This window comes from Amblyraja radiata, chromosome 10, assembly GCF_010909765.2.
Source record: "Amblyraja radiata isolate CabotCenter1 chromosome 10, sAmbRad1.1.pri, whole genome shotgun sequence".
In the NCBI taxonomy this organism is placed as follows: Eukaryota; Metazoa; Chordata; class Chondrichthyes; order Rajiformes; family Rajidae; genus Amblyraja; species Amblyraja radiata.
Genome location: NC_045965.1, coordinates 38,826,712 through 38,842,669, shown reverse-complemented (window position 1 = coordinate 38,842,669; position 15,958 = coordinate 38,826,712). Strand labels below are relative to the sequence as shown.

Sequence of the window (15,958 nt, the reverse complement as noted above, 5' to 3'; positions counted from 1 at the left end):
TTGACCACTTCCTGTTTGCGCTGTATATTGATTTTAGAAAAAAACGTGACCACTTGCGGCTGTGATTTTTGGCCACCTTACTCAGAGTCCCGCTCCAGCTGTTAGGGCCAGAGGATTTTCCCCCATTGATGAAAAAGAAAAGACTTATTAATGTTTAAAAAATGGTGAGATTCTTTCTCCTGTCAATCACGCCATGACGGCCACGCCCCTTCCGGCGGGAGGGGAGGAGCTATAAAAACCCGGTAGTGTGGGCGTGGGTCAGTCTCTGCATAATGGGGGAGAGAGTGATCACGACTCTCAGTCTGAGCTGCGAATCAGCTGAACACACTGAATGTCTACTGAACTGTGTGTGGTTTTTATGGTGGTTTTAAATGGCATGAAACTGCATTTGAATTTGGTGAACTTGCACCCTGCTTGAAGTGGCATGAAATTGCATTTGAATCTGGTGGCCTTGCACCCTGCTTGAAGTGGCATGAAACTGCACTTGAATTTGGTGGCCTTGCACCCTGCTAGAAGTGGTATGAAACTGCACTTGAATTTGGTGGCCTTACACCCTGCATGAAATGGCATGAAACTGCATTTGAATTTGGTGGACTTGCACCCTGCTTGAAGTGGCATGAAACTGCATTTGAATCTGGTGGCCTTGCACCCTGCTTGAAGTGGCATGCAACTGCACTTGAATTTGGTGGCCTTGCACCCTGCTTGAAGTGGTATGAAACTGTACTTGAATTTGGTGGCCCTGCGCCCTGCTTGAAATGGCACTTGAATTTGGTGGCTCTGCACCCAGCTTGGAATGGTATGAAACTGCATTTGAATTTGGTGTCATTGCACCCTGCTTGAAATGGTACGAAACTGCTTTTGAATTTGGTGGCCTTGAACCCTGCTTGAAGGGGTATGAAACTGCATTTGAATTTGGTGGTCTTGCACCCTGCTTGAAGTGGTATGAAACTGTACTTGAATTTGGTGGCCTTGCACCCTGCTTGAAATGGTATGAAACTGCACTTGAATTTGGTGGCCTTGCACCCTGCATGACATGGAATTTCAAGGAATAGCCGTGACTCAACTGCCAGCCCACCAGCCGTGAGTGAGCTGCCAGCACACTAGGCTTGAGTGACTGAGCTACCAACCCAAGAATCCATTGGGCCCACAATGTCCCTACTAGCCCTCTGGAAACTAGTCCCTTCAGCCCACAACACCCATACTAGCGCTCCAGAAAGCCCCCCCCCCCCCCCCCACTGGCCACCAATATTGGAATTGGTGGAGAGGTGGAATATTGCATTGGGGGACCAGCCCTCCCCTGTGAACATCCCACTTAGTCTAGTTTATTGTTAAAAGGCACAAATACAAATCAAAGATAGACAACTGTTCACTATCATATGTAATGTTTTATCAGTAACTTGTGTGCAATGACAATAAAATATATTATTATTATTATTATTATTATTATTATTATTGTCTACTGCAATGAAGATTTGGGTATGCAACATAAAATCAAATACAAATACTTTTTTGATCAATTCCAATTTCACACAAATAATAAATGTCTGTAATATACATTCTGATCTGTACAGAAACATACCAAATACAGCCCAATCATACATTAACATATTCTTAAGAAGGGTTTTGACCTGAAACGTCACCCATTCCTTCTATCCGGTGAATCTGCCTGCCCTGCTGAGTTATTCCAGCATTTTGTGTCTATCTTCGGTGTAAACCAGCATCTGCAGTTCCTCCCGACACATCACTTTCGTAAACCTCCACTGGACCCTCTCCAACGCGAGTACATCTTCCTCAGATATGGGGCCCAAAACTGCTCATAATATAATATTCATAATATTCCAAATGTGACCTCATGGGTGCCTTATAATGTATCAGCATTACACCCTTACTTTTACATTCTAGTCCCCCTGAAATGCATTGCATTCGCCTTCCTTACCATTGTCTCAACCTACAAATTAACTATGAATCATTTTCCCATTTGGAAAGTAAGTCTACGCCTTTATTCCTTCTATCAAAGTGCATGAGCGTGCATTTTGCTACGCTGCATTCCATTTGCCACTTTGTTGCCCATTCTCCCAACCTGTCCAAGTCCTTTTGGAGACTCCCTGCTTCCTCAAAACTACCTGCCTCTCCACCCATCTATGTATTCTCCGCAAACCTGGTCACAAAGCCATCAATTCCATCATCCAGATTATTAATATATGTTGGAAAGTAGCAGACCCAACACAGACCCCTGTGTAAAACCACTAGTCACCAGCAACGAACCAGAAAATACGTTATTCCCACTCTTTGCCTTCTGCTGGTCAGCCAATCTTCTATCCATTTTAGTACCTTCCCCCCCAATATCCTGGGATCCCATCACCTTTAGCAGCCTCATGTGCAGCCTCTCCTTTTAACAAAACTACGCTGACTTCAGCCTATTTTAATTATGTTTTTCCTAAAACATCCTTAATAATAGACTCTAGAATTTTATCAACCACAGAAGTCAGACTAAATGGCCTGTAATTTCCTGTGTTTTGCCTTGTGCCCTTCCTAAACAGTGGAATCACATCACGTTATGTACAAATGTGCACGTCCTTGCTTTTTGCAGTGGTGCTGCACACTGAACAGTAGCTTCTGCATTGAATACAACTGCAGACAAAATGTGGACACATCTGCAAAAATACTAAACAGACCATCCTAGATGTGCTCTGCTTGATTGTACACATCTGAGATTACACATTAGAGTTATACCATTTCATATTTCATGGAAGGTGTAAAGTTGTGCATATTAACAGAGCACATGCTGTCCTTTTTACTTCATGAACGTGTAGGTATGTAGATCATTACCTGGGCACGGACTTTTGCTTATAACTGAGAATGAAGAGTTTCTTCTGTCTTCTTCCACTGCTTTGGCTTGTTGATTTTCTTCAAGACAACGCTGAAATGCTTCTGGAAAATCAACAACTAAATGTCATTAATTTAAGGTGAAAGGGTAACAACTTAATTGGAACCCGAGGGGCAACATTTTCCACACAGAGAATAGTGGGTATATAGAACATGCTGGCAGAGTAAATAATTGAGGAATGTACAATAACAACATTTAAAATACATTTAGACATTAATGTGAATAGGAAACGTTTGGCAGCCTATAGGCCAAACAGGCGCAGACATGATTGTTAGATGGGGCATCTTTGTCAGCATGGGCAAAGGTCCTGTTCCCATGCTGCATGACTCTTGACCCTTCGACAATACATTAACTGTTTTTCTCGTCTAATTACAACTGCATGTAAAGTCGAGCATTATTAAAATCCAGTATCAAATGCAAAACGGTTAAATTTGACAGAATAGTCCCACAGCCTGGCTGGCTGTGTTTTGTACTTGTTCACTTTGAGCTTGTTCATACGAGTCATATAATTTAATGATTGGTCATATGTTAAGGCACTATATATACATTGCTGCTTAGAAGAGCACATTTCAGTCACAAAGATGTTGGCAGTGATATAGGTGAATAAAAGATTACCTGCACAAGAACTATGGCTGTGCGTTGAAAATTTTCTGCTAACTTCTTCTGCTGTTGGTTAAAAATATATTTACATCGTTAGTGTTCCTTTCTTACCATTAGTCAACTAATTATCCCTATGTGTGGTAGTGATTGTTCATTAAAAAAAAGTTAATATAAATAGAACTTTGGTTATGTAGACTGTTTAGATAGAAATATGAATCATAGTTTTTAACTTTGGGTAGATGCCCAGTGTGTTTTTTGCAGTCTGTATTCTAGATTTCTGATGGGAGCTTTACAAGCATGTTGAGATGAGGACTTCTGTGTTTGCGAAGCTCAGTCTTGACATAAGCACAAATTTTACTGTTGTAAATTGAGAAAGGTTCAATAACAACATTTAAAAGACATTTGAAGTGGAATGTGAAAAGGAACGGTTTAGCAGCGACGAACCAAACATGGGCAAATAGCAATGTTACATGGGGCATTTTAGTCAGCATTGATGAAGGGCCCATTTCCATGCTGCATAAGCCGATTGAGCCCAGACTCAGCCTCGGCTGGCGCACACGAAGACAAGCCCGCTGGTCGAAGTGACAGCTGCGAACAAGGACAAGCACGACGGCCAAGCAAGGAGGGCTGTCGGTGAGCGAGGTGGGCCGTTGGTGAGCCAGGAGGGATGATGAGAGTGAACGACCGTCGGAGACCTATCACCAGCGTAAGTGCCGGCGGTTGACAGAGGACGAGCGCGCGAATGCTTGCAGGACAGTCGAGGACGGGCCGCGGGTGTCCTGGCGGTCAGTCAAGAACACACCACTGAGCACAATGAGGGACATGGCATGGGGGGGGCAAGAAGGAAGAAATTAGGACTAGATTAAGTGCTTTTATAACTTTGTCAGTGCCCTATACATGGCGACTCTTTGCATACTTGTGTATTGTATGCAAAACAAAGTATTTCACTGTACCAAGTACATGTGACAATAAAGTATCAATCAATCAATCAATCATTCTTGTCCCTTGAACAGAACATTAACTGTTTCTCTTGTAAATAAAACTGCATGTAAACTCGAGCATTATTAAAATCCAGGCCCAAAAGCAAAATTATTAGATTTGACAGAAGAGTCCTGCAGCTTGGCTGGCTGCGTTTTGCACTTGTTCATATTTGTGTTGTTCATCAGAGCCTTGTCATTTAATGATTGGTCATATGTTAAGGCACTATGAATGTCCATTTAGCAGAACACATTTACTTCTGGTGGATAAAAATATATTTATATTATTAGTGTTCCTTAATAATATAAATATTAGGTATGTAGTAGGTATGTAAAACTCACATGGAGGCAAACATTCCAGAAGGATGTGGAAGCCTGGGACGCAAGCCTATCGAGGGTGGAAGACGTTGCACATAACCGAACACAATGTCGAAAGCTTGCAGCCCAACGCACTCAACAGTGTGGGAGGAACTAAGTCTAAGTAAGTAGGTATGTAGATCATTACCTGGGCGCGGACTTCGGCTTGTAACTGAGAATGAAGACTTTCTTCCGTCTGCTTCCACTGCTTTGGCTTGTTGATTTTGTTTAAGACAACGCTGAAATGCTTCTGGAAAATCAAGAACTAAAGGTCATTAATTTAAGGTATGAGGGGAACAACTTAATTGGAACCCGAGGAGCAACCTTTTCCACACAGAGAATAGTAGGTATATAGAACATGCTGGCAGAGTAAATAATTGAGGAATGTATAATAACAACAATTAAAACACATTTAGACAGGAATGTGAATAGGAAAGGTTTAGCAGCCTAAAGGCCAAACAGGGGCAAATAGGATTAAGTTAGTTGGGGCATCTTTGTCAGCATGGACGAAGGTCCTGTTCCCATGCTGCATGACTCTTGACCCTTCGACAATACATTAACACTGTTTCTCTTCTAAATACAACTGCATGTAGAGTCGAGCATTGTTAAAATCCAGTATCAAATGCAAAATGGTTAAATTTGACAGAAGAGTCCTGCAGCCTGGCTGGCTGAGTTTTGTACTTGTTCACATTGAGCTTGTTCATATGAGTCATATAATTTTATGATTGGTCATATGTTAAGGAACTATATATACATTGCTGTTTAGAAGAGCACATTTCAGTCGCAAATATGTTGGCAGTGATATAGGTAAATAAAAGATTACCTGTACAAGAACTTTGGCTGTGTGTTGAACATTTTCTGCTACCTTCTTCTGCTGCTGGTTAAAAATATATTTACATCGTTAGTGTTCCTTTCTTACCTTTAGTTAACTAAATATCCCTATGTGTGGTAGTAATTGTTCATTAAAAAAAAAAAGAATATTGATAGAACTTTGATTATGCAGACTGTTTAGATAGAAATATTAATCATAGTTGTTAAACTTTGGGTTGATGCCCAGCATGTATTTGCATTCTGCAATCTAGATGGCAGTTGGATGCTTTACATGCATTTTGAGAGGACTTCAGTGTTCGAGTAGCTCAGACTTGAAATAAGTACTAGTTTTTCTGTTGCATTTTATTGATGACCTGTTGGCAACAATTCAAGCACTGTTACGGGCATACATTCTTTTCACTCAAATGTACATGTATAGTATTAGAATGTGGACGCATTTGCAGAGAACATTTTCCAATTTCCTAATATCCGTTCCTATTGATTTATTTCACATTTTGTTTCTGCTTTTATTTGTGTGATTTTGTACCTGTGCCTTGTGTTTTCTAATAGCCTTATTTCTCACAGCTGCTGGTAATTTGCCTCAATAACATTCCCACTATGAAACTTCTTTTTTGGGGCAAGTAATAGATCAGCAATGCCCTGTCAAGCAGGTTAAAAAAAAGACATTGGTTTGAGGGAAAAATCGTTATAGCAGCATTCATAAGATAATTGTGAGCATGTTCACTGAATAAGGCCCAACTTCTTTATCTATATTACTAAAAGTCTGATCTTGACGACTTCCTGTTGTTCTGTATATTGATTTTAGAAAAGACGCTGCCACTTACGGCTGTGATTTTTGGTCATCTTACTCAGAGTCCCCCTTCGCTGTGCAGGACAATCGATTTTTCCCATCGATGAAACATAAAAGAGTTATTAGTGTTTAATATCACTAATATTTAGTGATATTAGTGTTTAATATCACTATAGGGACTATAAAACCTGGAAGTGTTGAGTGTCTCAGTCAATCTCTGCAAGATGAGGGAGCGAGAGGGTCACGTGTTATTCACAGCCTGAACTGTGAATAACACTGAACACATGTCTACTAAATTGTGAGTGGTTTTACTGACCTGTCAGTGCCCTTAATGTGGTTTGAAAATATAGTTTGGAAATGCTAAAGCTGTGTTGCCTTTGGTTTGGAAATGCTAAATTGGAATTGGTGGAGAGGTGGAATATTGCGTTGGGGGACCAGCCCTCCCTTGTGTTGCTGGGACCCAACGGGTCCCACTTAGTTTACCACTAGTTTTTTTTTTAGATACATTATTAATTACAACAAAATAAACCAAAGCAGTTCAAAAGGTGACACCTTGTTGATTTTCCTAATCTGGCCTATAAATTTGGCCATGTCTAGAACTCTGAAAAAAAATTGTATTTACATCAGAAATTCAGGCCAATAGACAATAGGTGCAGGAGTAGGTCATTTGGCCCTTCGAGCCAGCACCGCCATTCAATGTGATCATGGCTGATCATCCCCAATCAGTACCCCGTTCCTGCCTTCTCCCTATATCCCATGACCGCTATTTTTAAGAGCCCTATCTAGCTCTCTCTTGAAAGCATCCAGAGAACCTGCCTCCACTGCCCTCTGAGGCAGAGAATTCCACAGACTCGCTACTCTCTGTGAGAAAAAGTGTTTCCTCGTCTCCGTTCTAAATGGCTTACTCCTTATTCTTAAACTGTGGCCCCTGGTTCTGGACTCCCCCAACATCGGGAACATGTTTCCTGCCTCTAGCGTATCCAAGCCCTTAACAATCTTATATGTTTCAATGAGATTCCCTCTCATCCTTCTAAACTCCAGAGTGTACAAGCCCAGCTGCTCCATTCGCTCAGCATATGATAGTCCCGCCATCCCGGGAATTAACCTTGTTTACCTACGTTGCACTCCCTCAATAGCAAGAATGTCCTTCCTCAAATTAGGGGACTAAAACTGCACACAATACTCCAGGTGTGGTCTCATTAGGGCTCTATACACCTGCAGAAGGACCTCTTTGCTCCTATATTTGACTCCTCTTGTTATAAAGGCCAACATGCCATTCGCTTTCTTCACTGCCTGCTGTACCTGCATGCTGACTTTCATAGACTGATGTACAAGGACTCCCAGATCCCGTTGTACTTCCTCTTTTCCCAACTTGATGTCATTTAGATAGTAATCTGCCTTCGTTTTTGCTACCAAAGTGGATAACCTCACATTTATCCGCATTAAACTTCATCTCCTATGCATCTGCCCACTCCCCCAACCTGTCTAAGTCACCCTGCATTCTTATAGCATCCTCCTCACAGTTCACACTGCCACCCAGCTTTGTTTCATCTGCAAATTTGCTAATGTTACTTTGAATCCCTTCATCCAAATCATTGATGTATATTGTAATTAGCTGCGGTCCCAGCCCCGAGCCTTGCGGTACCCCACTAGTCACTGCCTGCCATTCTGAATACCCGCTAATCCCTACTCTTTGATTCCTGTCTGCCAACCACTTCTCTATCCATGTCAGCACTCTATCCCCTATACCATGTGCCGTAATTTTGCCCACTAATCTCCTATGTGGGACCTTATCAAATGCTTTCTGAAAGTCCAGGTACACTACATCCACTGGCTCTCCCTTGTCCATTTTTCTAGTTACATCTTCAAAAAATTCCAGAGGATTAGTCAAGCATGATTTCCCCTTCGTAAATCCATGCTGACTCGGACCGATCCTGTTACTGCTATCCAAATATGCGGCTATCTCATCTTGTATAATTGACTCCAGCATCTTCCCCACCACCGATGTCAGGCTAACTGGTCTATAATTCCCCGTTTTCTCTCTCCCGCCTTTCTTAAAAAGTGGGATAACATTAGCTATCCTCGAATCCACAGGAACTGATCCCGAGTCTATAGAACATTGGAAAATTATCACCAATGCATCCACGATTTCTAGAGCCACTTCTTTAAGTACCCTGGGATGCAGAGCATCAGGCCCTGGGGATTTATCAGACTTCAGTCCCATCAGTCTATCCAACACCATTTCCTGCCTAATGTGGATTTCCTTCAGTTCCTCTGTCACCCCAGATCCTCTGGCCACTACTATATCAGGAATATTGTTTGTGTCCTCCTTAGTGAAGACAGATCCAAAGTACCTGTTCAACTCATCTGCCATTTCCTTCTTCCCCATAATAAATTCATCCTGTCTTCAAGGGTCCAACTTTGGTCTTAACTAATTTTTTCCTCTTCACATACCTAAAGAAGCTTTTACTATCCTGCTTTATATTCTTGGCTAGCTTACCATCGTATCTCATCTTTTCTCCCCGTATTGTCTTTTTGGTTATCTTCTGTTCTTTAAACATTGCCCGCTCATCTTTGCTACATTGTACTTCTTCGCTTAAATTTTTATACTGTCCCTGACGTCCCTTGTCAGCCATGGTCATCCCTTTCTCTCCTTGGAATCTTTCTTCCTCCGAGGAATGAACTGATCCTGCACCTTCTGTATTATTCCTAGGAACACCTGCCATTTTTGTTCCACTGTCATCCCTGCTAGTGTATCTTTCCAGTCAAATTTGGCCAGCTCCTCCCTCATTCAACTGCAACACAGACACCTCCGATCTACTCTTTTCCCTCTCCAATTGTAGATTAAACCTGACCATGTTATGGTCACTGCCTCCTAATGGCTCATGAACCTCGAGGTCCTTTATCAAATCCGGTTCATTACATAACACTAAATCCAGAATTGTCTTCTCCCTGGTAGGCTCCAATACAAGCTGTTCAAAGAATCCATCACGAAGGCACTCTATATAGTCCCTTTCTTGGAGTCCAGTACCAACCTGGTTTTCCCAGTCTACCTGCATGTTGAAACCTCCCATAACAACCACAGCATTACTTTTACTACATGCCAATTTTAACTCCTGATTCAACTTGCGCCCCAGACTACTGTTTGGGGGCCTGTAGATTAGTCCCATTACGGTCTTTTTACCCTTACAATTCCTTAGTTCTGTCCATACTGACTCCACATCTCCTGTTTCAATGTCACACCTTGCAAGGGACTGAATTTCATTCCTCACCACCAGGAAACCCCCACCCCCTCTTCCCACCTGTCTGTCTTTTCGATAGGAGGTATACCCTTGAATATTCAGTTCCCAGCCCTGGCCCTCTTGCAGCCATGTCTCAGTAATTCCCACAACATCATACTTGCTAGTTTCTAACTGAGCCTCAAGCTCGTCCACTTTATTCCTTATACTTCGCACATTCATATACAGCACTTTGACCTCCGTATTCACTTCCCCGCCCGCAATTGGCCCTGACCTTACTCTGTTGTCCATTCTCGAGTTTTTCTTCCCATTAATTCGAGAATCTTTTGTAATGTTTCCTGTAGCCACTTCCCCTTCAACTCCATCTTTATACTCCCAATTTGTCAATCCCTCCCCCCCACTATTTAGTTTAAACCCACACGTGTAGCCCTAGCAAACCTGCCTGCCAGAATGTCGGTCCCCCTCCAGTTAAGGTGCAACCCGTCTCTTTTGTACAGGTCACCCCTACCCCAGAAGAGATCCCAGTGGTCTATAAATCTAAATCCTTGCTCCCTGCACCAGCCCCTCAGCCACACATTCAGATCCCCTATCTCCCTGTTCCAGTCCTCACTAGCACGTGGTACTGGAAGCAATCCAGAGATAACCACCCTAGAAGTCCGGCATTTCAGTCTTCTTCCCAACTCTCTGAAGTCATGTTGGAGAACCTCCTTCTTCTTCTTCCCGATGTCGTTTGTGCCTACGTGCACAACTACTGCCGGCTGTTCACCTTCTCTCTCTGTTCAGAATACGGTTCGTGACATCCTGAACCCTGGCAACAGGGAGGCAACAGACCATCCTCGCATCTCGTCTGCCGCCACAGAATCTCCTGTCCGCTCCTCGGCCAATGGAGTCACCCACCACTAGGGCACTGCCCGACATTGGTCTCGCCGGTCGAGTCCCATCTCTAGGATTGGAGCCACCGACGTATTCACTGCTCAGACTGGAAACATCGTCTCCCCAGACAGTTCCCAAGAGGGCGTACATGTTTTCATTAGGCCCAGCCACCTGAGTCTTCTGCACTCCACGATTTCCATCCTTTCTCTCTGTCACACACCTTGGTTCTTCCTGTAACCTCGGTGTGACTACCTCACTGTAGGTCCTGTCCAGGAAACTCGTTTCTTGAGGTCATCCAGCTGCTTCTCCAGTGTCCCAACAAGGTCCTTTAGGAGCTGAAGCTGGATGCACTTGCCACAGTTGTAGCAGCCAGAGGCTCAATCTGTGTCCCTGGGCTCCCACATTCAACAAGCCTCACACTGTCTCATCTGTCCCGACGTGTTCACCGCGTTCCGTCCTCTCGCACTTTATGTGTAGCCTCCTCTACTCAGCCTCCTCGCCGAAGACTTTCAAGCCAAAGACTCACACTTTACTCACAAGCACTTCCCTCACAAGGCCGCTCCCTAAGACTGCTTATATTGACTGAAAATTGCCTAATTTAACAATTTACCAATTTACAAACCAAATTCCTCAGTTTTAAACTGTTTCCCCCTTCTGACACTTCTAACTCTCCTCCCACTCGGGGTAGAGCTGATCAGTGCTTTCTCCTGTTTCTCTTTGTTGCTGTTGCTGTTGCTTCAAAATCCACAGGAGCTCTGAGTTAAGTCTGCCTGTGCTTTGCCTCTCCTTTTCAACCGTTTTCCCCCTCTGACTCACTTCTAACTCTCCTCCCACTCGGGCTAGAGCCAATCAGTGTTTTCTCCTGCTTCTCTTTGTTGCTGTTGCTTCTAAATCCACGGGAGGCCAATGTATTTTTACTTAATTGTATTTACACAAAAATAATTGCCTCCGTGGGTACAACATACCATTATAATGACCTTCTATATAACTTTATTTTAAAAAAACCTAAGAAAGTGCAATAACAATAAAAAATAGGGTTTGATCAATTTATAGTTCACAAACTTGATGTTGAATGAGTTAGAATATCTTAGAGCATTTGTGGATCATTTCTTCATTTAAACTTCATAACTGATTAACATTACATGAATTATAGTTTTACATAATGATATCATGTAATTCTGACTGCAGAAATTAATCAACTGTAGCCCAGACGTGCTGCCAGAAAAGCATTATGAATGTAGTACAACTGACTTGGCAAAATATGCAAATACAGTTTTTGACGCACTGAATATTCCACAAACATTAGACATCCATTGTCAGAGTGAAGCTAAATACAAATTGGAGGAACATCATCAAATATTTCCACGGGCATCTTTCAGAATAGTGGTATGAATATTGATTTCCCTACCTTCAGGTAGCCCTGGCATTCCCTGTATCTTGCCCACCCCCACCCAAGTCGCACTAGCTTCTCGTTTTCACCCAACAAACAGCTAACAATGGACTGTTTCCTTTATCATCGTTATTTTTTGCATATCTTTCATTCATTGTTCTTTATCTCTCTACATCATCGTCTATCTATATTACTAAAAGTCTGATCTTGACCGCTTTTGGCCCACTGTGGTGCGATTTCCGAGAGAACGCCGCCACCTACGGCATTAATTTTTGGAAACCTCGCTCAGAGCCCACGTCTGCCTTCCTGGACCAGAGGATTCATCTCATCGATGAAAAATCAGAGAGATATTAATGTTTTTAAACAATTCACCAATCTCTCTGCTACCCTGCTGGAGGGAGGGGGAGGGACTATAAAACCAGGAAGTGGTGTGCCTCATTCAGTCTCTGCAAGATGGAGGAAGCCAGAGGGTCACTTCTCTCTGAGCTCGGAATAAGACTGAACACATGTCTACTCAACTGTGAGTCCCCTTAATGTGGTTTGAAAATGAAAATATGGTTGGTTTGAAGTAAAAAGTCACTGCCTGCAATGGTTATTTGGGGGGTTTGGCTTGAAGTTAAGAGGCACTCCTGCAAATGGTGGTTTGGGTGCTTTGGCTTGAAGTTAAAAGGCACTCCTGCAAATGGTGGTTTGGGTGCTTTGGCGTAGTTAAAAGGCACTCCTGCAAATGATGGTTTGGGTGCTTTGGCTTGAAGTTAAAAGGCACTCCTGCAAATGGTGGTTTGGGTGCTTTGGCTTGAAGTTAAAAGGCACTCCTGCAAATGGTGGTTTGGGTGCTTTGGCTTGAAGTTAAAAGGCACTCCTGCAAATGGTGGTTTGGGTGCTTTGGCTTGAAGTTAAAAGGCACTCCTGCAAATGGTGGTTTGAGTGCTTTGGCTTGAAGTTAAAAGGCACTCCTGCAAATGGTGGTTTGGGTGTTTTGGCTTGAAGTTAAAAGACACTCCTGCAAATGGTGGGTTGGGTGCTTTGGGTAACTTCCTGTTTGCACTGTATATTGATTTTAGATAAAACGCTACCACTTATGGCTGTGATTTTTGGCCATCTTACTCAGTCCCCCTCCGCTCAGCAGGTGCAGATGATTCGTCCCATCAATGAAAAATAAAAGTGTTATTAGTGTTTAAAAAATGTTGAGAATCTCTCTCCTGTCAATCACGCCATGAAGGCCACACCTTTTCCGGTGGGAGGGGGAGGCATTATAAAACCCGGAAGTGTGGGTGTGGCTCAGCCTCTGCATGATGTGGGAGGGAGAGGTCACGACACTGTCTGTGCTGTGAATCAACTGAACACACTGAATGTCTACTGAACTGTGAGTTTGGTGTTTTTATGGTGGTTTTAAGGTGGTTTCACCCTGCTTGAAATGGTATGAAACTGCATTTGAATGTGGTAGCGTTGCACCCTGCATGAAATGGTATGAAGCTGCATTTGAATTTGGTGGCCTTGCACCCTGCTTGAAATGGTATAAAACTGCACATGAATTTGTTGGCCTTGCACCCTGCAGAAAGTGGTATGAAACTGCACTTGAATTCGGTGGCCTTGCACCCTGCTTGAAGTGGTTGGACACTGCACTTGAATTCGGTGGCCTTGCACCCTGCTTGAAGTGGTAGGCAACTGCACTTGAATTCGGTGGCCTTGCACCCTGCTTGAAGTGGTAGGAAACTGCATTTGAATTTGGTGGCATTGCACCCTGCTCGAAGTGGTAAGAAACTGCACTTGAATTTGGTGGCCTTGCACCCTGCTTGAAATGGTAGGAAAATGGATTTGAATTTGGTGGCCTTACACCCTGCTTGGAATGGAATTTTAAGGAATAGCCATGAGTCAACTGCCAGCCCACCAGCCAGCCGTGAGTGAGCTGCCAGCACATCAGGCTTGAGGGACTGAGCTGCCACCCTAAGAACCCATACCAGCACTCCAGAAAGCCCCCCCCACTGGCCACCAATATTGGAAGTGGTGGAGAGGTGGAATATTGCGTTGGGGGACCAGCCCTCCCATGTGAACATGGGACCCAACGGGTCCCACTTAGTCTAGTATTTCTATATTTCTTTATCCCTAACCAGTCTGAAGAAGGGTCTCAAGCTAGAACGTCACCCATTCCTTCTCTCCAGATACGCCGCCTGTCCCGCTGAGTTACTCCAGTTTTTTGTGTCTATCTTCATATATATGTTTTACACAACTGTACTGCATGTTGTACAAAAAGTATAATTACATAAATGCAAACAAACTATTATTCAAAAGGGAGGGAGGGGGAGGGTCTGTAAAGTTTATTTCTATGGTGGACTGGAGTACATCCACAACTCTCTACAATTTGTGGTGGTCTTGGGCAGAGCTTAAGCCAAGATGCGATCTGTGATGAATTTCGACAGGATGGTAGTATGCTTTTTCTGGTGCACAGAAAGTTGGTACAGTTGGTCATTGGAGACATTCTGAACTTCGTTTTCTGAAGAAGTAGAGGTGTTTGTGTGCTTTCTTGTCTGTAGCTTCAATGTGGTTAGTCCAAGACAAATTGTTGGTGATATTTCTGCCCAGGAATTGAAGTTCTTGACCATCTCCATTTCGGCACCATTGATGCTGATTGGGGTGTGTACACCAACTCATTTGCTGCAGCCAATAACTCTTACATTTTGCCAATATTGAGGGAGATATGGTTGTCAGAGACAAGGTGGGCCAGACGACCTGTTTCCATGCTTTGTAGCTCTATGACCTGATGTACTTTTGCACGGTATAATTTGCCTGGATAACAGGCAATAAAAAGTTTATCATTATACCTTGATACGTGACAATAATAAATCAATACCAATATAGATAGCAAATTTGACAGGTGCATTACATTCATTTCCAGTAGAGGAAGCAGGGGTTTAAGATATAAACACAAATTATTTTGGATTGTTATGTGGCTCTCCTGATGGCTACAATAGACAACAGATGCAGGAGTAGGCCCTTCGTCCCCTTCGAGCCAGCACCGCCATTCACTGTGATCATGGCTGATCATCCACATTCAGTACCCTGTTCATGCCTTCTCAACATATCCCCTGACCACGCTATCTTTAAGAGCTCTATCTAACTCTCTCTTGAAAGCATCCAGAGAATTGGCCTCCATTACCTTCTGAGGCAGAGAATTCCACAGATTCAAAACTCTCTGGGTGAAAAAAAAAAATCCTCATCCCCCTTATGGCCTACCCCTTAATCTTAAACTGTGGCCCCTGGTTCTGGACTCCACCAATATCGGGAACATGTTTCCTGCCTCTAGTGTGTCCAATCCCTTAATAATCTTATATGTTTCAATAAGAATTCCTCTCATCCTTCTAAATTCCAGAGTATACAAGCCCAGCCGCTCCATTCTATCAACATATGGCAGCCCCGCCATCCCGGGAATTAACCTTGTGAACCTATGCTGCCCTCCCTCAACAGCAAGAATGTCCTTCCTCAAATTTGGAGACCAAAACTGCACACGATACTCCAGGTGTGGTCTCACTAGGGCCCTGTACAACCGCAAAAGGACCGCTTTGCTCCTATACTCAACTCCTCTTGTTATGAAGGCCAAAATGGCATTAGCTTTCTTCACTGCCTGCTGTACCTGCATGGTTACTTTCAGTGACCGATGAACAAGGACACCCAGATATCTTTGTACTTTGACACCATTCAGATAATAATCTGCCTTCATGTTTTTGTCACAAAAGTGGATAACCTCACATTTATCCACATTAAACTACATCTGCCATGCATCTTCCCACTCACCCAACCTGTCCAAGTCACCCTGCATCCTCATAGAATCCTCACAGTTCACACTGCCACCCAGCTTTGTGTCATCTGCACATTTGCTGATGTTACTTTGGATCCCTTCATCTAAATCAGGGCCACATTAAATATTTTGGCATGAGGGCCACATTATATATTTGGCACATTTTTGCGGCACATGCGCACACACCAATACCACACATTAGTCTCGATGGTCACGGT

The 15,958-nt window shown here is 43.3% G+C and overlaps 1 protein-coding gene across 3 annotated transcripts in view; it reads right to left on the bottom strand.

The window, feature by feature from the left end:
- The window catches only part of LOC116977805, a 143,443-nt gene that overhangs the window by 55,692 nt on the left and 71,793 nt on the right, over positions 1-15,958 (bottom strand). For 2 of the 3 annotated variants that reach the window (XM_033028573.1, XM_033028574.1), the window contains exons 8-11: positions 5,645-5,698; positions 4,970-5,071; positions 3,503-3,553; positions 2,830-2,931 (exon numbers count right to left, since the gene is read on the bottom strand). In XM_033028573.1, the coding sequence (XP_032884464.1) occupies positions 2,830-2,931; positions 3,503-3,553; positions 4,970-5,071; positions 5,645-5,698 (309 nt within the window). The remainder of the gene's footprint in view (positions 1-2,829; positions 2,932-3,502; positions 3,554-4,969; positions 5,072-5,644; positions 5,699-15,958) is intronic. The other variant, XM_033028575.1, reaches the window with a different exon arrangement.